Source organism: Grampus griseus (genome assembly GCF_964374135.1).
Source record: "Grampus griseus genome assembly, chromosome: 2".
In the NCBI taxonomy this organism is placed as follows: Eukaryota; Metazoa; Chordata; class Mammalia; order Artiodactyla; family Delphinidae; genus Grampus; species Grampus griseus.
The window spans coordinates 96,514,132-96,534,505 of record NC_139018.1 but is presented as its reverse complement, the minus strand read 5'-3'; the positions used below and the strand labels follow the sequence as shown (position 1 = coordinate 96,534,505).

Here is a 20,374-nt window from a genome sequence, read left to right as displayed (position 1 = left end):
ATATTTAGTTGATCTTATGAAGTTTCTCAGCTGGCCCAGCTTAAGTCACTCCCAAGGCATATACTTGTCAAAGAAAGAGCTCAGTCTCTTGAACCCTTGTATTTTAAATGCTCCCTTGCCTGACAAACCCCTTCTTTTCTTTCTCTAAAAGGAGTGTACTTTTTGTTTTTCAAGTTGCAATCCCAGTGCAATTTTTCCTGCCTGAGAGTCTACGTAGGACAACCTGGTTGAGTTTTTATGGTTTCCAAATTCCCACAGAACTGCATTCATCATCTGTTGCTTTTTACTAGTTTAACTTTTAGAGGGCAATCTTATTTCCAAGTTTCTGAGAGATGCTTCATTGGAACCACCACATATTGCCTGTATCTATTCAGATGTCAAGTAGAATAAGGATTCAATGTAAAGCCAACGGATTTGGCAATTAAGAAAGTCATTGAGGGACCTCCCCGGTGGCACAGTGGTTAAGAATCCACCTGCCAATGCGGGGACCATGGGTTCGAGCCCTGGTCCAGGAAGATCCCACATGCCACGGAGCAACTAAGCCCGTGTGCCACAACTACGGAGCCTGCACTCTAGAGCCCGTGTGCCACAACTGCTGAAGCTCACGTGCCTAGAGCCTGTGCTCCCCAACAAGAGAAGCCACTGCAATGAGAAGCCTGTGCACCACAGCAAAGAGTAGCCCCCGCTCACTGCAACTAGAGAAAGCCTGTGTGCAGCAATGAAGACCCAACGCAGCCAAAACTAAAATAAATAAATTTATTTTAAAAAATCATTGGAGGAGTTTGGTGCCAGCAGTTTGAGTAAATTTGTGGGAGTGGACCCCTGGGAGTTGACAAATGAGTAGAAGCTGAATTCCTTCATCAGATATTTATTAACTATCTAGGAATTTCTGGGCTCTGGGAACAAAACATAAGCAAATATGGACGAGGTCCCTGCCCTGATGTGGCTTATCTAAACAGGAAAGGTGACATAAAGTAATCACAACAAATACTATCTAATGATAAAGCGTGCATTGTCGAACTATGCAGAGATGTGACAGCATTTAAGAGGTGGATCTGACCTAGTAGGGTCTCAGTAAAAGCCCGAGGCGATGACGTAGTATTGAAGATGTGAAAAATAGGGTTAAGAAGGCGAAGCAGAGTGGGGAGAGACTTGTGGAGCACAGAGCTATGGGGCGCCCAAAAGAAAGTATGTATGGCCGCAGTGCGGAGAGCCAGGAGGAGAGCGGAACCAGGCGAGCCTGGGGAAGTGAAAATAGGAACGCTCCTGGAACCGAAGGGACCAGACTAGGTAGGTAAGTGCGGGGAGAAGCGGCTCCACTCATAAACTACAATTCCCAGGAAGCGTTCGGCGGACGGATGTGAGGTGAGGCGCGAGCCGCGACCTTTGAAGGAAAGAAGGAAGTGCTTGGGCGTCGCAGAGCGGGAGAAGCGGGCTAAGGTAGGCGAGGGCGCGGCGGGGAAGGGGCGGCGGGCCGAAGGGGCGGCGGGCCGGCGGCGGGCCGTAGTGGTGGCCGCTCTCCGGGCGCGGCGGGGCTGCGTGTCGTCATAAGGCGGCGGCCATTTTTGCGGGCAGAGACGGCCCGGGCGGGCGCTCGGGGAGCGGGGTGGGCTTGAGGCTGCGCGGCGGGCGGGCGGCCTTGGCCACCCGGTAATTGCTTCTCTTCCCGGCGTTTTGTCCGCAGAGGGAGCAGTATGTCCGCGGAAGTCCCCGAGGCAGCCTCCGCGGAGGAGCAGAAGGTGAGTGTGCCCGTGGAGCGGGCCGGGGAGCCCGCAAGGCCCGGGGCCGTCGCTGCCGGGGGCCGGGCCTGGCGGCGGCCTGGTCCCACCGCGGGCGAAGGGGCGCAGCCGGAGCCAGCCCGGCGCCGGTGCAGAGCCGGTGTGCCGCTCTTCCTCACCTGGCAAGGCCACACACTCCGGAACCGGCCGCCCGCAGGAGCTCGGGTAGTTAGCGCCGGCGTGGTGCGAGTTGGAGGTTCTCAGCGTCCTGGCTGAAACGTTCCTTTAGCGCCTGGGTGTGTCGGGGTTTCCCTTAATACTCAACTGTACACAAGAGCCCGTGACTTGGTCCTTATGCGTGGAGCCTAAGTTTTTCCGTGGGCTACACTCGGCTCATGAACCTTTATTTTTCTCTCGAAGAACTAACTGTCCAACTGCTTGTATTGTCTGCGTGTTCTTAGCTCTAAAGGCGGTATCTCGTGTTGGGGCGGTGACTTAGACCTGGGTTGGAATTTCAGGTCCAGTCATTGTTAGCCGTGTAACTTTGTTCAGTTACTAAACTGTTCAAGCTTCAGTCTTCTCATCTGTAGAATAAGAATAATAGTCCTTGCTGGATACAGTTGTTGTGAAGCTTAAATGTGGTGGATAACTTACCGCTTTGGCGCAGCGTGTGCTCCGAAATGTGTGCCAGTGGGATTCGCCTGTGGTGCTTGACTAAAACTCGAAAGGTTGGAATTTAAATTTTTTTTTTGCCAGCTGACTTGATCACGTGTTTCGTGGAAACATGGGAACATTTTGTGAACTCACTTGGTAATACCTTGCTGATGTAGGGAAATAGGCCACGGATCGGTGTGATTCAGATTATGGATATAAAGGCTTTATATTTGTCTAGGTTAGTGCTTGCTTCTAAATAACCATAATTATTTAAAGAGTCAGAGGGCATTGTCATAAATGAGATTTGGTCTAATACTTGGATTTTGTAAGGGCTTCTGCTTTAGGTTACAACCATGCTCCTAATCAGGCTGAAAATTTGATTAGTGTTTTAAACCCATTCCATGTGTTGTTTACCATGTTAACTTTCCCTGAATTGGATGGTTCTGTTATGATATTACTTGTAAAGTAACTGGAGAAAAAAGCAATAACAAATAATAGGCCAAGTCACTACCTTATTCGAGAATATTCCGATGTAAACTATGTTGGGTATTTTTCACACTTTGCTAAAAATCGAACTTGGGGGCAAAAAAAAAAGTATATATGCTATATATAATTTGAGGATTACAGTCATAATAGTAATATTAAATATTTATTGTAAAATATTTATCGTGATGTTCATTATTGCTTAGGATTTAGGAGCCCAGATAAAACAGCAAACCCATGTCTGTGCTGTCTTGTCCTAAACACTAAAATCAAGCTCAGTTTTGACTTCTGACGCACAATAATGTGCTATGTAATTTTCTTTTATGAGATTTGTTAATATGTTGCCAAAGCGTGGAGTGTTGATTTCTGCATTGTAAATGCTTTCACTTGGGAGAGCCTAATATTTATGTCTCTTAACAAGTTTAAGGCTGTCTTCAATGTGTTCTTTTTGTGTCTACATTAAAATTTTAATTCAGGTCTTTTGGTTTTAGGGCTGCTGTGTGAGGTTAGTAATATAATGTCCCTTCTTGAATTAAGGTTTGGCTGTAGATGTTAAGTGCCCGTAGCATGGATACCATCCCTAAACATGAGGAAAATGTGCAGAGTCACTTCTGTGTTCCTGTGAGCCAAATCACCTGTTTCTTGTATTTGGAAGAATAGTTAGATGACCTAAAAAAATTGAATTATTGTTTTTGTACTCAATTGACCTTTGAATTAAAGCCAAAGTAGTCAACTAAAATACCTTTATAGTTTTATGGTACGTCAGCCTATTGCTTCTGAAAAACTAAGGTAAAGAGATGATGAGCCTGGCATAGAGTAAGAGCTAAGTCACTATTTATCTACCTGAGTAGTATGTGCACCCTTGTTAAGAGAAGAAAACTATAGGCCACTATTTTTTATTGCGATACTAATTAAATATTACAAACGTAAAAATAAGTATAAACTCCTATCTCTCTTACACCACTCTAAATCTAAAACAAACTAAATACAGACAAAAACATTCTAAATTATTAATTCACTGTCACATGGTGTTTTGCTGAAACTGAATTTCCAGTGTATTGAGACTATGGTAGCAATTGTTAAAGTACAGGAGCCTTTTGAGTTTGGCAAGTTAACACTCCCTTAGACCATATGATCCCTCAGTTCTCCCTTTTTTAAGAGTTAGCTGTATGGTCATTTAACTGTAGTCTTAGGTAGATCATTTACATTTTAAATTCAGCTCTGTAGTTTTCTCATTATTTGGACAAATGGAGTAGTAGATGAAAGCTCAGACACCCAAGCACCATAGGACTGCTTAAATATAAGATGACAATTCAGATGCCCTAAGATATGCTTATATTTTTCTTTAGACTATCACCGAAGTGAAAAGTAAACATTATTTTAGCAGAGACCTCGTGGATCCATCATCCACTTTGAATAATACTTAGCTGAGACAGGCATGCAGTCTGATCCTGGGGGTGAAAAGGGACATGTGGAGCCTTAAAACACATAGTTCTGTTTTCATTGTGAGCATCTTAAACTCAGGACTCTCCTTTATTTATCTTTTCTCCCATGGCACCTAGGATAGTGCCTGGCATTGTTCTGAAAATGTTGGTTGAATGAATTTTTCTCCAAACTTTTCAGTTGAAACTATTGCCAAAGCACTATGTCAATACAAATGACGATACTAGTACTGCAGTTAAAAAAAGAGAGGGATAGACCATGGTAATATAAAAAACCTTAGCTTAGACCCACTTAAGAAATCTGAATGAAAGTAGAAGGATGTTTATATGTATTTTTTCATATATATGGCTTTTAACTTTTTCTTAGAGAAGATCTTAATAGCAGGTTCTCTAGAAAACAGGTTTTCTAGAGATTTTATTACAAAATTCATCAAATTAAGTTAGTAAGGTGTCTTGGGAAAGGCTAACTCAAGTAGAGCTTTCAACTTAAATATCTTTGTCAGTTTAAAAGGTATGCTTGGTGCTTTTATGACTGGTGGAGGAGGAAGAGAACTGCTGTTTAAATTACTTCATTATGTCATCAGTAAAGAGTGGATATAAATTGCTGTCCCATTTTCCCAGTTTTTAAAAAATCGTGGTTAATATTGGCCTTTTCTGGGACTGTTTTGACAGTACTTTTGGTAACCAAAAGGCTTAAGATATATTCAGTTTGGACCACAACCTGCTCCTCTGGTTTGTTGTGCAACCATTGATTCTTAACAATCTAGAAGTAAACCTCAGAAAAGTTTTAAAATGTCTTTCAAAAAAAAAAGGCTGTTTCATTTGTTGTATAGTAAATTGCTGAGATAGCAACAGTGTTTAGGCTTGCCTGTTGTTTGTGCAAGACTTCAATACTTAACAACTTCTATTCCTGAACTTATAGTGTCTACTAAACATGAAATATTCCAAAGATAAGCTGTTGGTGAAACTATCACGCGTTTAGAAAGTTTCTTAACTTTTAAAAAACAGTTGGAGTACATTGTATTTGTTCATTCAGTAGACTTTTATTGAACACCAGTTAAATGCTGGGGACTGGGCAAGCAGCAAGGACTTAATAGAACTACAGAATTTTTCCACAGAGGTTGATAACAGTATTGGTCCCTTCCTGACACTATACCAAAGGATTTGTTGGCTTTCATTAATCTTATTCATCAATCAGTGCATCAATGAACATATTGCTGAGCAGATTGAGAATTTACTTAGAGCGGTCAGATTTTTATTTGCTGATGTAGTTGTGTAACTTCCCTGCTGAAGAGCAAAAAGTGGTATTAATCATTCAAACTTACTATCAATTCCATGACAGACTACAAAATAATCCTTAATTATTTGAATATATGTATGTTTATATATGTGTATATATATGCTTTTATACCTTATACTCCTCCTACTTACAGAAAGCTTAGCTAGTATATTTCAATAGACTGATTCACAAAAATGCAAGTGCCTAACGTTAATAAATATTAGGCCCTGTGCTAATTGTAGAGTATACAACGAAGATTATTTTGGGGCATATGTTATTGCCAAGAGAATAACTATCACTTAAAATATTGTTTTTAAGTTTTTGTTTTTTGTACATCATAAGCATACATCTCTGTTGCAGTATCCTGGATTTCTGCTTTCCTAGTTTGTAGCCTAGAGTAAAAGTTCCAGAATTCTAATGATGCTTTTTCCCCCCTCCTCCCAAAGCTATTATCAGCATAGAAACCACTTAGCTAAATGAAGTCACTCATATTCCAGCATCTATTTCTAAAAACTAGTAAAATTTCAGTGTAACACAAAGGCCTCTTGGAGAGTAAAGATTCAAAACCAGATTTGAATTTTTAAAAATACTTTCTTCTTGGTTAAGCATGTCATTTCCCATCTTTGTTGATCCTTTCTATTGTATCTTTCTTTTTTATTTCATTAATTTCTGCTTTTTGTTTTCTTCTGTTTTCTTTGGGTTCCGTTCTTTGTCTAACTTCTCAAGTTGGATGCATAGCTCATTGAGTTTTAGTTTTCTTTAATATAAGCCCTTAAGGGACACTTGTATCCCACAAATTTGGTATGTGTAGAATTTTTATTATTAGTGAGTTCCAAGTAATTTTTTTTATTCCTATGATTCCTTTTTTAACCATGAATTATTTAGTAATGTACTTTAATTTCCAAATGGCAGGGATATATACAGTTTGAAATAATTGACTTTTAACTTTCTGAATTGCAGTCATAGATTGTGGCCTGGATGGAAATGGTTAAGACTCGCTTTATGGCCTAATATTTAGTCAGTTTTTCCATTTGTCCTTGAGAAGAATATGTATTTCCTAATTGTTGGATGCAGAATTAAAATCAAGTATGTTGACTACTTTGTCTTTTTCACATACCAATATGAGGAAGGTCTGTTGAACTCGCCTATGCTGATAGACCTATCAGTTGCTCCCTATAATTTTGTTGATTTATTTATTTTGAGGCTTTCTTACTAGAGGCATAAACATTAGATCTTCTGCATTCCTAATAAAGCTTTTTGGTCTTTTTTTTTTCCATTTCTTGTCCTCCTCCCCCCCCCCCCCCCCCCTTGTTTTTTTCAATTGACTGATTTTCTTCTTCCATTTTACCCCCACTATTAGTTTGGAAGTTATATACTTTATTTTGTTATTAAATTGATTCCCCCTGAAATTTTATCAAGCCTCTTCAACTAAGCAAAGTGTAAAATTAATATCATAAATCTTTTTGTAAATGAGACAGAAACATAGAACACTTAAACTTTAAAAAACTGTTGTATATTTTTGTTGTCCTTTTTTAACCTCACATATTAAGACATTAAAATTAGGAAAGTGTGTCAATTATATTTCAATAAAGCTGGGGAAAAAATAAGAAAAGTGACTTGTTCAGTATACATACATACATACCAATTTCTTGTTTGCTTTTTCCTTCTTTATCTCAGACCTTTTGAGGGATGTATTTTCATTCTAGCTGGAATAAATGTTCAGAAATTCCTTTGAAGGATGTTCAGAAACATGCAATCACACCAAATTTTGTGTGCTTCTTTGCATTTTTTAACGTGACTGTAGGGATAAATTGCCTTTTTAAAAAAAAATTTCTATTGCAGCTTTTTATTTTAAATCACTGTGAAATGAAATTCTCACAACATAAGACCTCTTCAAACTCCAAAGTCAGGCATCTGGAGTAGACTCTCAGGTCACTTCTCCCTCTTAGCCCTGTGTCCACCCCAGTCACCCCAAATCCTGCCAGGACCATCCTGGTGATCTCTTTTTATTTGTAATAGTTCTAGCAAAAGTTATACAACAGTTTATTCCTTTAATTTTAATTGGCAGTTTACATATATACATACTGCTATACATATTATCTCCTTTCTTTTAAATTACACAAATACTTTCTAGGAACTATTTCAGTAAATTGCTTATTTTACCTGATTTTGTCAGTTAATGTCCTGCTCTGGAGAATAGAAATCAATTTGGGTATTTCAGACAGAAAGGGATATGATTTAGGGGGTTAGGTTACAAATTATTTGAAAGGATAGAGTAGCAGAAAGGGGAAGATGATGTTTCCAGAGGTGAGGGATTACAAAAAAACCTTTGACACTGCAAGAGTGAGCACTATTCTGAGCCCAGCATCCTCTGCCCTATCTCATGTAGCTGCTACAATAGACCCTAATCATGAGCTTGATGCCCTTCTGCAGGAACACACAGGAGCTACTGCTGTCTGCACATTGTGTGGCATCACCAGGAATAAAATGGATTCTTTTTCCCATGCCTTTTAATTTGTTGTAGGTACCATTGGCAGAACCTTATAGGAATTCAGTCTGAGAAATGTGCTTTCAGGCTTATTCTAACTGTGGTGATTCAGAGGAGTGTTTAGAGAAGGGTGAGTGTGGGCTGAATGCCCATGGACACAGTCCACCACCTGACATGTTATTAATACTCCACAAGCAAACTGTACCTGCGTCAGATCATTGGTGAACATCCAGGCATTTGAACTTGCTTATCAATAAGCCCTAGAACTGTATACATTTGCAGAAGGTTTAAGAATGTTTCTGTATGATCCATTAAAAGTATTGTATGTGTCTTGATGGTACTGACTACATTTAAAAAATGTAGCTTAGGTCATATTTTCCACCCTTTTGGTGTTAAATGTAGCTGAAATCCTGAATCCAACTGCCAAGTTACACCTAGCAGGGACTTGCCATTGTGCTATGTATTTGGCCAGGAAGTCCAAGAATTGGTTTGTTTTTCTAGGACATATTACAAATTTATTGTAAATCTAAATAATATTTTCAGCTGTAGGTGCTGTTTTGCCCAAAATATTTTTTGATAGTAAACTGTTTCAATTTAATTAAACTGTTTCATTTAATTCAATATTATATGTAAATATATACATAAATGTGTTCCTTATTAAGAAAATAGGGGAGTACCAGATAAGATGGCATATTGTGCACAACTTTTTTCCCCTCGTATATAAAATGGAGAAATCTCCAGAAACGCTGGAAATTAGGGAAAGTTGCTACCCCATACTAGAAATTTTAAGGAATCTTTCTTAGATACAGAGAACTGATAATTCAAATCAAAGAAGTAGAGTGCTCTCATTTCGCAAGCCTAAGAAAGCTGGATGGTTTTAGTGGAAATGTAGGACTCTGTTAACATCCTTTAATTTTAAGGTGCTGGGACTGAAAGGCTATAATTGGGTTGGAGTCCTTTTCAACCAGTGTCCAAATTTAACGTCAGCCAATTTAAAAAACAATTGTATAGTGGAACCCAAGAGGAGGTCCCTCCCAAGTCCACTTATAAATTAACCACTATGGATACCCTGGGGCTGTAGTAGCGAAGTGAAGCCTCTGTGGTGACCCAGCGCACTGTCTTATACTAAACTGGGAACCTTAAATTTATATTATTTCTCCAGCTTATCTGATTAATACAATGTAGTCATATCTTGTATAGGGGTTAGGTTCTAAAGTTAGTAAGGCAAAAAATCACATATAACTGAAATCACCCTTGAAAAACCCAGTGAAGTCATGATCACATTAGAGACTGCCCCGTCAGTTCTCAGTAGGTCAAGTGGTAGTCACTTTTTTGTCTAGCGTTTGAACAGATGGCCGAGCTGGTTCTTCAGTTGATTGCCAGCTGAGGTAGTTGACTCCTGTTACAGGGGCCGAGTTTTTAAACACTGGAATGATAAACAGCATGTTGATACACTTACACTCTGAAAGAGACATACTCTGGGATTGAGACTCTCCTGGGAATGCAGGGTTGCGTCATAAACCTCACACTTGAGCTACCCTTTTTGAATGGAATGACTGGCAGAATCACCGATACTATTTAGAGTCTCTATCTCTGGCTGGGCACACATAGTTGAGTTTTTTGTACATCGAGTGAATGATGCAGTCACTTTAAAAAGAATGAAAATCAAAATATGTAGACGCATGAAACTGCAGCATAAGAAGAGAGTAGAACACTTGAAGCAGAAGGAAGCATACACATAAAAGAAGCCCCATAGAAAGGGTATATTTGACAGCAGCAGCAGCTTTTTTCTCAAAATCCTCTAAGACTAAAAATGAGAAAAGGTAACAACACATGAGGAAGCTTTTGAAGATGGAAAAAAATATTGACAATCTATAGGGTGAATAAAGTTGATTATAAAACATGTATGAAAATACTTTTGAGGAAGATATATGCAAAAATTATATGAAGTTTCTTGAGTTCCTAGATTAATAAATGATTACTTGCTGCTGTGTAAGAACAGTAGGCTTGACATTTATGGATAACATTTCTGCTTTTTGACTATTCATAAATAACCTGGAAGAATCAAGATATGCAGAGGTGTGTAATTTTGCTGAGCTGGTGTGCAGAAGTGAGTCCATTAGCTAAAAAGTATGCCTTGCCATTGCCCAGCCTCCCCTATCAAGGCAGCTCTATTTTTCTTGATTCATTCTTTCTTCTGCACTACTTGCCATGAAGTGGTAAACACTGCTTCCCTATAAAATACTACTCTTGGGGACTTCCCCGCAGTCCAGTGGTTAAGACTCCCCGCTTCCACTGCAGGGGGCACAGGTTCCATCCCTGGTTGGGGAACTAAGATCCCACGTGCCGTGTGGCACAGCCTATATATATATATATATATATAAATATATTTTATATATATATTATATATATATATATATGGAAGAAAGTAAGCTATATCAAGACTGTGTTAAAAGTGAATAGGCTTAAGATATTGATAGTCCTTGGTCAGAAAACATATTTTTGATGCATTAAAGATGGGATCTTTGGCATGAAAACTGTTTTCCATTAAATATGGGTAGAAATTAGGCAATAAAATATACAGATGTAAAGATTGGCAGAGATGATGTTTCTCTCCTTTAAAAATAACAAGGTCTTCTGCATTATTCAAGGAAAATATGATGGTAAGTAAGCTGCTGTTAATTTCTATTAAAGACTCTCAGAGCTTTCAATTAAATATGATTTTGAATAAACAGGAGGTCAAAAAGCTCTTTTTTATTTTAACAGTATTAAGATGGTTCTCTAAATATGGGCAAAGAGCTGATGAGTTCCATAGAAGGTGACTAACTATAAATGTATTATACATGACTGGAAAGTAATGGCAAGCAAGACTTCAGAGCTGAGCTATCTTGATATTTTTATCCAGTGTGTGGGGTGTTATACATGCATCACAGCTATAATAGAGCTGTCACATGGATCATTTGAAAAACAAGACAGAGATGTTTTAAAAGCCTCTGTGCTTGATTTCTTAGTCTGTTGCTGCATTATTTGGTATTTGACAACTAAAACCAGAATCCAGATATTTAAAAGGTGGAATTATCTAAAATAACTGAATTGTGATAGACAAGTAATTTATTTAAAATTATTTCAGGAAATGGAAGACAAAGTGACTAGTCCAGAGAAAGCTGAAGAAGCAAAATTAAAAGCAAGGTATCCTCATCTGGGACAAAAGCCTGGAGGTTCAGATTTTTTAAGGAAACGATTGCAGAAAGGGGTAAGTTCTCATGTGTAAATCTTCATATGTTTTAAGTCCTGTGAACTCATTGTGCCGAAAGAGATTGTGAAATGGGTGTCTGTGTATATAGCTCTTTACCACCAGATGTGTGTGCATTGATAAGTATATATGTTGGCTATAGTTATATGTGGATTATTTTCTCAAATAAACCAAATTGCAAGGGAATTTTTTTTCAGCTTTATTGAGTTATAACTGATGTAAAATATTATGTAACTTTAAGGTGTACAGTGTGATGATTTGATACATGTACATATTGCTAAATGCTTACCATAATAAGGTTAGCTAACACATCTTTTACCTCACATAATTACCATTTTCTTCTTGTTATGGTGAGAACGTTAAAGCCTGACTCTCATAGCAACTTCCAAATATACAGTCCAATATTGTTAACTGCAGTTAACACCATGTTGTCCATTTATTAGATCCCTGGAACTTACTTATCTTAGAATTGAAAGTTTGCACCCATTCACCAGCATCTCCCCATTTCCCCCACCACTCAGCCCCTGGCAACCACTGTTCTACTCTGTTTTCTATGAGTTTGATGATTTTAGATTCCACATATAAGTGATGTCATACACTAATTGTCTTTCTACCAAAAGAATATTTTAACATTAATTTTAGTTTAACAGATTACTTTTAAAAGTGGCAAAATATAGAATGGTGTTTTTATACAGCATGAAAGAATGACATTCACAGCTTTGAAATAATAGAATGACAAAGAAGGATTATACCAAAACATAAAAATAAAATCCTTGATCCATGAAAAGTAATATGGTGGGGAAATTATTATAAAAATGTTAGTTAATATTTGTAATACATAAAATGGTTTTTCAAATACACAAGGAAAACATTAAGGTGCCCTAGATAAAGGATTTTAGCAGAGGAAATATTGTTATGAAACACAAAAAAATGTTTATCCAGGATAGAAATCAATGGAGTATGAATTAGAACAATTATTTCTTTGTAGCTTTAACTATAATAAAAAGCAGCATCATTATTCAACAGCAGAGATATAGTAAATAAATTGTGATAAGTCAACAAAGTAGAACATTATGTGGTCATTTGAAAAGCAAAGACCATAATATACAGGATAAATAGAAAAAAGCAGCATTGAGAAACATGTTATGCATTCTTTGTAAAATGTATCTGTACCAAGTCTCATTTTGAAATCATTCCATCAGATGTGGTTTTAGTATGGAATTATGTAATTTTCTTTGATTATTATTATTTGGATTTGGGATTTGACTGTTAGTGTTTAGGAAACTTTTTTTCCTTTGCTAATCTTCAGTATAACTTATGCTAACAGCCTTTCCTCCAACATTTGGGCTGTTGACTTCGTCATTTTTCTAGCTTCAACGATTTATGACTTTAAGTATCTTCAAGTTAGAATTTATATACATTGTATCTTGGCGTTGGTGTTATAGATGTAAATAGTTGTCAATAAGAAAATGCCACTTGAATCAAGAAATTTATATAGAATTTGAGATGGGAGCTCTTGAATGATTCTGTATTTTACCAAAATGTCAGTGAATAAGCACTTTTATATTAGGGAAATGAAATGTTATATTCAACTATATAATTTCTTACTATGTTAAAAGAGTTTTTTTAAAAAAAAATGTCTGGATCACAGGGTTTTAGTTTTCCTCTGTCGTAATAGCAAACTGACAAGTTATCTTAGTATCTTTAAACAGTTTCTTGTTCATTGGAGAGGGTTGGTTAGATATCATGTATTTTAGGTCCCTTTCTGTTTTATTGTACTTGTTAATGTTATTTATTCGGATACCTATTTTTAGGCTTTTAACAATATGACGTGTGAGGGATATCAAGCAGCAGTCTGGCCCATGTTTTTTCGTATTTGTTGAGTTTGTGAAGTCCCAAGAAAACTGAGGGTCCAGTTTTAAGAAACATGACCTTAAAATTAAGTATTGTCACTTTGGTGATCCATTAGTGTCAATGCAATTATAAATATGGATGTAAGTGTGGCCCTTAAATTGAAGTGGGAAAAGGCTCTTATAAGAGTGTCATCTAGATGGTACAGAATATGTTAATTTTTAAAATTTTCACTTATACAAAATTTAAAAATTGTTAAAGACAAGTAATATTGCCTTCTTGAACTGTATCTTTTCCAATATGAGAAACATTGATCTAGTTCATTCCTCTACCTAAAGCAGTTATAATTATTAAGCATTGAGTTTAGTTTTTCTCTCACCACACTAAATAAATTTAATTCCTTTTCCTCAAGCAAAGTAGCCTAATCTACAGATAAGTGTGATCCCCTTGTGATGAACCTTTGTTTAATATAAAATAGGTAACATTAGAAACAGACTTTATTACGTTGGGGAAACTCTGCCTAAAATTTGCACTATGTGTTAAAGTTCTCATTTTGTGCTTTTGACTCTAAGAAATTTGGCAGTCTACTTTCTCTTTTAGAGGCTACTAAACTTCAGAAGTAGCTCTCTAATATAATATAGTACATCAGAAGTTCTGAGGTTTTTTTTTTCACTACACTTATTTTAAAACATGCAGAAATGAAGCTGCAGCAAGTCTTAGAAAGGCCTGGTCCAAGTTTCCTACTCTATGTGTAGTGACACATGAAAAGCAATTTCTAACTTTAGACTCTGGCCTAAGGCCAGATGCTTATAAAAGAATAGTCACTGGAGGGAGGCAGCCAGTGAGACCTTTTTTTTCAGGCCATTCAGCAATCTTAAACTAAGCTGTGAGTTCCTAGCTCCTTGATTTACCACTTGAGTTACCCCTGAAGTCTCAAAGAGAATATTTATATTTCCTCCCCTTCATCGTTTGTCCAAGCCCTCATCTCGTATCTGGATTCTTGTCTATGCTATAGGCAAAGGTTAGGTTCCCCTCCTTTGAGTAACCATAGCACCTCATGTATTTAAAACTGTAACAGTGGATTTACTTGACTGTTGTCCATCTTTATATCTCTCTTCATGATTCACACAGTGCCTCATGTAGTATTGCAGGCACTCACTAAAGGTAGGCTAAACATGATAGGTGAAAGTCGTAACCCAGGCAAATTCATCTGTTTTTACCTCGGAACAGACTAACTCATTAGGTTATCTATATTAAGGTTGATCTTTAGCTCCACAATTTATATTTCAGTGATAAATGGTGTGGTTGTTACCGCATCCATCTCCAACTAATAAGAGCGATTGTTGTACTTAGTGTCTTAGGTGAAAAATGGTGGTATAGGATAGGGTTGTGTATTTTAAGTGATAATTAATTTCTAATGAGTTCATTTCTTTTATTACCCTAAGCATTTATATTTTAACCTTAATTTTTATGTTAGTGAACTGCTGTAATTCAAATAAATGGTTTAAATCCTTACAGAACAGTTCATCTTAGATGACAGAGTACCAGCAACTATAAATAATAGTTTTAATAATTGTAAGCTTGATTGGAGGTGGGTGACATCCCAAATGCAAGTTGGTGGATTGTGTGTTTTTATTTTCAAAATCATTTAAACAAGAAATTCATGCTGGTTTTTCCATTAGTAAGTGAAAGGCTTGTGTCCCACTCTTTAAGTCCAGGGCTATTAGCTCCCAGATAGATTGATATGGAAGTTGATGTCAATATTGAGGGTTCCATACTGGCACTAGAATGATATATGTAAGCCTGAAGAAAGGGTTCTTGCCTGACTTCTCAGCTGTTGACTTGTGATAGAACTCACTGTAGAGTCATAGCTATTTCGTGTAGTTGATGTTTTTGTTTAAAAACTTTTAGGTTTATTTTATTTTGACAGTACAGGGTCACATCTATATCTTAAACCAGTGTAATTGCATATGAAAGCTTTTTAAACTCTAGTCTGAATTTTTTTTTTCTTGTAGCAAAAATATTTTGATTCTGGGGATTACAACATGGCTAAAGCAAAAATGAAGAACAAGCAACTTCCTACTGCAGCTCCGGATAAGACAGACGTCACTGGTGACCACATTCCCACTCCACAGGACCTTCCTCAACGGAAACCATCTCTTGTTGCTAGCAAGCTGGCTGGCTGATTAAAAGAGCTGAACTGCATGAATCTTCTAATTCCCATTATTTCTCCTTAATATGTTACTTCTCCACTTTTTATTTCCTTTCACTCACTAAGTCGTTTGAGAGTTATGGCTTTGCAGGTAGTGGTAGTGTGTGTGTAAGGGAATATACATGTGTAGAGTTTTGATTAGTTTAACAGTGCACTGATGAAAAGAACATGTTAGAGCAATGTAAAGTAATCTACTTGAAAATAATTGTATATATTACCTAACTCCTAGTGTAGGACTGGTTCCAACAAGTAACAAGCAAGTTTTACAATTTTAATGTTTTGGCTTTCATTAATTCATCTTAATTATAGCTTTGTATGTTACTCTTATTTAATGTAACCTTTATTGTATTGATTTCTTCTGTATTTTCCTTTTGAATTTTGTAAAACAGAAGTTTAAGACCACAAGTTAGAAGAAAGGTCACATATTTCAAACATAAATAGATGGGGCTTCAAAAGATTTGTATCCTGTGCTTGAACTTGAATGGCCTTAAATCTGTTTCAGCTTTAACAATAGAATTTTACTTGGGCAATATTTGCCCATTCTGGTGTAACTTATGTGACTCTAGTGCTTAACAGCTGCTGTTGAAGAGTATTCTTATTCAGTTCTGTAGTGTTAGAATACCTTTTGTTGTTGAAGATGTGAATGAAGTGTGCATGTGCATCGACTGTTGAATTCACTTTTGTGCCATTTTTGTAAATACAGTAGTTTTGCACAACCTCTCACAACTGTCTGTATTAATTTCACATATTAAAGAGTAGATGATGTGCCAACCAGAAGCACAAGAGTTCCTACACAAAACCCTGTGTGTCATTAGAGCTTTTGCATAGTAAGAGTAGTTTACAGTCTTGGGGTTATAGAATACCAAACTGAAATCTTTGCTCAGTCTGCCATAGACTTAAGCTTTTTCATTTGTTCCTCATATCCATGACATTCAGTGGCCTTGTGCAAATATGATATGTTGCTTAGGCATATCTTTTGTCCTATGCAGAACATTTCATTTTGACTTTTATGAAAATTACAATTCATGTAATTTATATAAACTTTTTTAATGTAGAAACTTTTTACTTCCATAGTCAATTTTGGGGACACTAGAATAAAATACTTTGCCTCCTGTGGCCCCTCCCTTCTTTTTTTCTTGCTTCTTTGACTCAAATTGTGTTGGGCTGTGCCGTTCAGTCTCTTCAGAAACATAGGTGTCTATATCTTTACTCTTGAAATTTGCTCTATTGAATGCTGTATATTCTAACACAATAATGATATTTTCCTTATAATATTTCTCAGTTGTTAATTAACCACTCTTAATCCTGTATTGTTAAGAATTGACAATTGTTTAAATAAAAGGAAATTTATAATGAAACAAATATTTGAGAAGATTGGCCCAGGAACCTAGTCAGGATGAGCTGAACTTTAAGTAATATAATGAGCTGGGTGAATTAGGCTTGTGACAATTAGAGGAATTTACATGATAGGTGGAACATATTCATAATAAATACTTAGATATTTTGTTTCTATAGATGTCACTTTAATAAAATACAATACTTATGGTTTATCTAGTTAGTAAGAACTTTAATTAACAGACTTAACTGGGACAAATTTGCTGGTCTTTTAGGAGCTCTTCCCATGATGCTGAGGATATGTAGCCTGAGATGACAGTATGTTTTTCTTCATCTTTGACTTGTGCAGGGCCTTCCCCTCTTTTGGATCCAGGCATCTTTTCTGGATCTTGGCTCCATTTGTATACCTGCTTTCCTGTGACCGCAAATCACCATAGATGGTGCCTTGAGCATAGTACCTGCACTTAAAGGCTGCCTAGCTCTCTGAGGAAAACTTGCTGATTATCTTCGTGCTTCACCCACCCCAAAAGGCAGAAAACAACAAAATCGATAATGTGTTAATTTGTTATTATAAGGATTAGTTATATATAAATAGATTTCTAACAGGAGTATGTAGGTTATTCCAAAGTATGTATAATCATTGTAGGATTATTTAAGAATTACAAAATAGCCCAAAGTAGAATATCTAGTGGTTTTGTTTTGTTTTTATGACTATTTGCAAGCTATCACCATTAAATTCACACACACACATCAGAGATTAATCTCAAAGATCAGACCATGTTACTGATTATGGTAGGACTCCTGCTATGGTTTGTAACAAGTGATGTAATCTCTGCCTGAGTTTTCATTTGTAAAATACAATGCTAATATTAACCTACCTCAAAACTTGTTGAGGATCTGTGAAATACTGAGTAAGTGCCCAAAATAAAACATTGTTGATTGTCTTTTTATTAAAAGTAAATTTCCTCATTAAACCAACCTGCCTTCTGTAAAGTCACAGTAATAGAAATCTCAGGATTTTCCATCAGAAAAGACCTGTCATTTAGGACTTGTAGGTATAATTGCTTAGCCTCCATTATTGGTGCTTGGGATAGAGGTTTTACATTTTTCTGTTTTTGTTCTGCTTCAAAGCTCAGTTAATTGAAGACATATTTGCAGGCTGTTTCACCATTGCTTGAATGAAGATTTTTGACCAAGGTGGGCTTAATCAAACATTTCTGTGATTTCAGAATTGTGGTTTGAGAAATGGCCAGTTTTAATCATTGTCCTTATTATAAATGAATGTTGGAGTAAACAAGTTGGAGATAAATACTTCATGAAAACTAGCTAATGTCTGAACTCAGTTATCTGTTTTATGTCCAGTAGCTCCTATTTGATAATACAGTTCTGAGAAACATTTCACTTTTAAAGGCTACATCTGACTAAAACAATTATTGGCATGTTGGGATAGTAAGGACTGTTGGATTGTTTTGAGGAACTGAAAGGAGCATTTTTGCAGTCTATTTACAAGTTATTCAATATTCCTTTGCTGCTCACCTAAAAATAAGTCTTAACTATTCATCAAGCCCTCTACTTGTTGTTACTTCACTTGGAATTTGTTGCTGTTTTTACTTAATGTAACAAAACTATACCTCTGAATGTTTATTGATACTTTTTACTAAATCAGACATATATTCTTTCTCAATCCAAATTAGTGAAGTTTTATCAGTGCTGAAATATGATCTCTACTTGAATTGTGCTCTAAACTTGGTGTTTGGTGATCCAGGGGCAAGTATTCAATAGGAAGAGCATGTCTGAATGGCAACTTAAGCAGTTTCTGTGGTGGCCTTTTTACATTCCCCAACATTCAGACACATTTCTTCCATTTTTCATTTTCCTTTTTCACCTCATTTTACTTCACTTCTCCCCCCTCCCATCCTTGCTTATTTCTTAAGCCGCCTGATGGCATCTGTTAAATGGTATTTAGGACTGATGAATGATCAATCCTTTAATACCCTTCTCAATATAACACAATTAAGGACCCATTTAAAATTTTCTAAAACACTGTCCTCATCTGGATAATGACAAGTTTGAGCCACCGTCCCAACTCTGCAATTCAGCATGCACTGCCAGTCTTCCCCCATATCCCTTCTCCCCCTGACATCACACCACACCTTGTAAAATTGGGATCAAAGAAGTCTCATTCTGGGATTGTTAATCTAAGGATAAAAACACTGATTTTAATACTGTTTTACTAGTTTCTGCCTTTTAAAGCAGGTAGGCCTATAGGTTTTATTCTGGAAATCACTGATGGTCACGACAGCCATTAATTATGTTTGTATTTTGTTATTTATCAACTAAACAGCATTTGAAAGAAAAATCTAATTTCTTTAATATACCCTCAGATCTGTTACTGCATCTTTTATTTGTGATGCAGTAGGACACTTGCCTGTATTAAAAGGGCCAAGAGTAAATGCCTTTTTTGTTGAACATGTCTATAGAGTTGGCAGTTAATGCTGAAATTTGTTAAATAGCCCTTCCAAAATTATACTTGTGAAATACACAAAAATAAATTGATCTACTTAATTTCTATTGATTCGATTTGCAGTTTTTGTCTCATTTAAGTGTTATATTGTTTTTCGGTGTATTTTCTGAAGTTGATCCCTTTAGATTTCAGCTACTACAATATGCAGAAAGAATTTGACTATTGTAGTCTTAAATTTTGTTTTAATTTACAGTGTTTGTTTATGAGGTCTTAGCAGCCTAACTTACATTTGTAAAGGCTTTGTAATTTAGGTAACATGAAATGCTTGCAGATTGTGAGTCTTTTCCATCTCAGGTATAAAACACTCTAGTACAATACTGTCAGAAATAGAAAGATTGGATGAGACATTCTGAGAAATTTTATATACATACAGTTGACCCTTGAACAATATGGGGGGTTAGGGGTGCCAACCCTGGGCGCAGTTGAAATTTTGTGTATAACTTACAGTCTGCCCCCCTTATCCGTGGTTCTGCATCCACGGATTCGGCCAGTCACAGATCGTGTAATATTGTAGTGTGTATTTAGTGAAAAATTCCACCTCTAAGTGGTCCCGCACAATTCAAACCTGTGTTGTTTAAGGGTCAACTGTATGTGTGTGTGTGCATTTAGATAGATGGATAGATAAAACTTAATGCAAGGTGGAAGTATTACATTCCTTAAGAGAAATAGGAATAATAAAGTTCCAGGAAGTCTAGAGGAATGCATTATTAAATTTAGGGGATAAATGGGATGAGTGGTAAATTAGGGAAATTTTAGAGGTAGTTTTGAGAGATGGGTTGCTGTAGGCATTGGTGGAGGGAAAGGGAGAAAGAAGCATTTTAGGTGGAGGGCTGTTATTTTCAAATAGGCAAGGAGTTGGGAAAATGTGGCTCTGTATAAGGAAGTTTGGTTGGAGATCAGGGCATGCGAAGGAACTTGATTTTCCTGCATAACACTGTCCTTTCCTCCAGCCTTCAACTCAGTAAATACACCTCTGTGCACTTGCCCACTTGAGTACTTGAGCCAACGTTAGAAGTTATCCTTTATTCCTCAGAGGCTGTGACCAACACCCACCAAAATACACTGAATTTGTCCATTTCTCTTCCCTGCTGGCACCATACCCAAAGCCACTATTTCTTAACCTGGACAACTGCTA

At 36.8% G+C, this 20,374-nt stretch overlaps 1 protein-coding gene across 2 annotated transcripts; it reads left to right on the top strand.

The window, feature by feature from the left end:
• Positions 1-1,362: 1,362 nt before the first annotated feature.
• On the top strand, positions 1,363-19,290 carry ARPP19 (cAMP regulated phosphoprotein 19). Of its 2 annotated transcripts, XM_082649734.1 has the most exons (4): positions 1,363-1,440; positions 1,685-1,739; positions 11,195-11,317; positions 15,184-19,290. In XM_082649734.1, exons 2-4 carry the CDS (start codon positions 1,695-1,697, stop codon positions 15,352-15,354), a joined length of 339 nt encoding a protein of 112 aa, XP_082505860.1. In that variant the 5' UTR covers positions 1,363-1,440; positions 1,685-1,694; the 3' UTR covers positions 15,355-19,290. The 2 variants fall into 2 exon arrangements, with proteins under 2 accessions (XP_082505860.1, XP_082505861.1); XM_082649735.1 differs by lacking the exons at positions 1,363-1,440; positions 1,685-1,739 and adding an exon at positions 10,973-11,094.
• Positions 19,291-20,374: the final 1,084 nt, after the last annotated feature.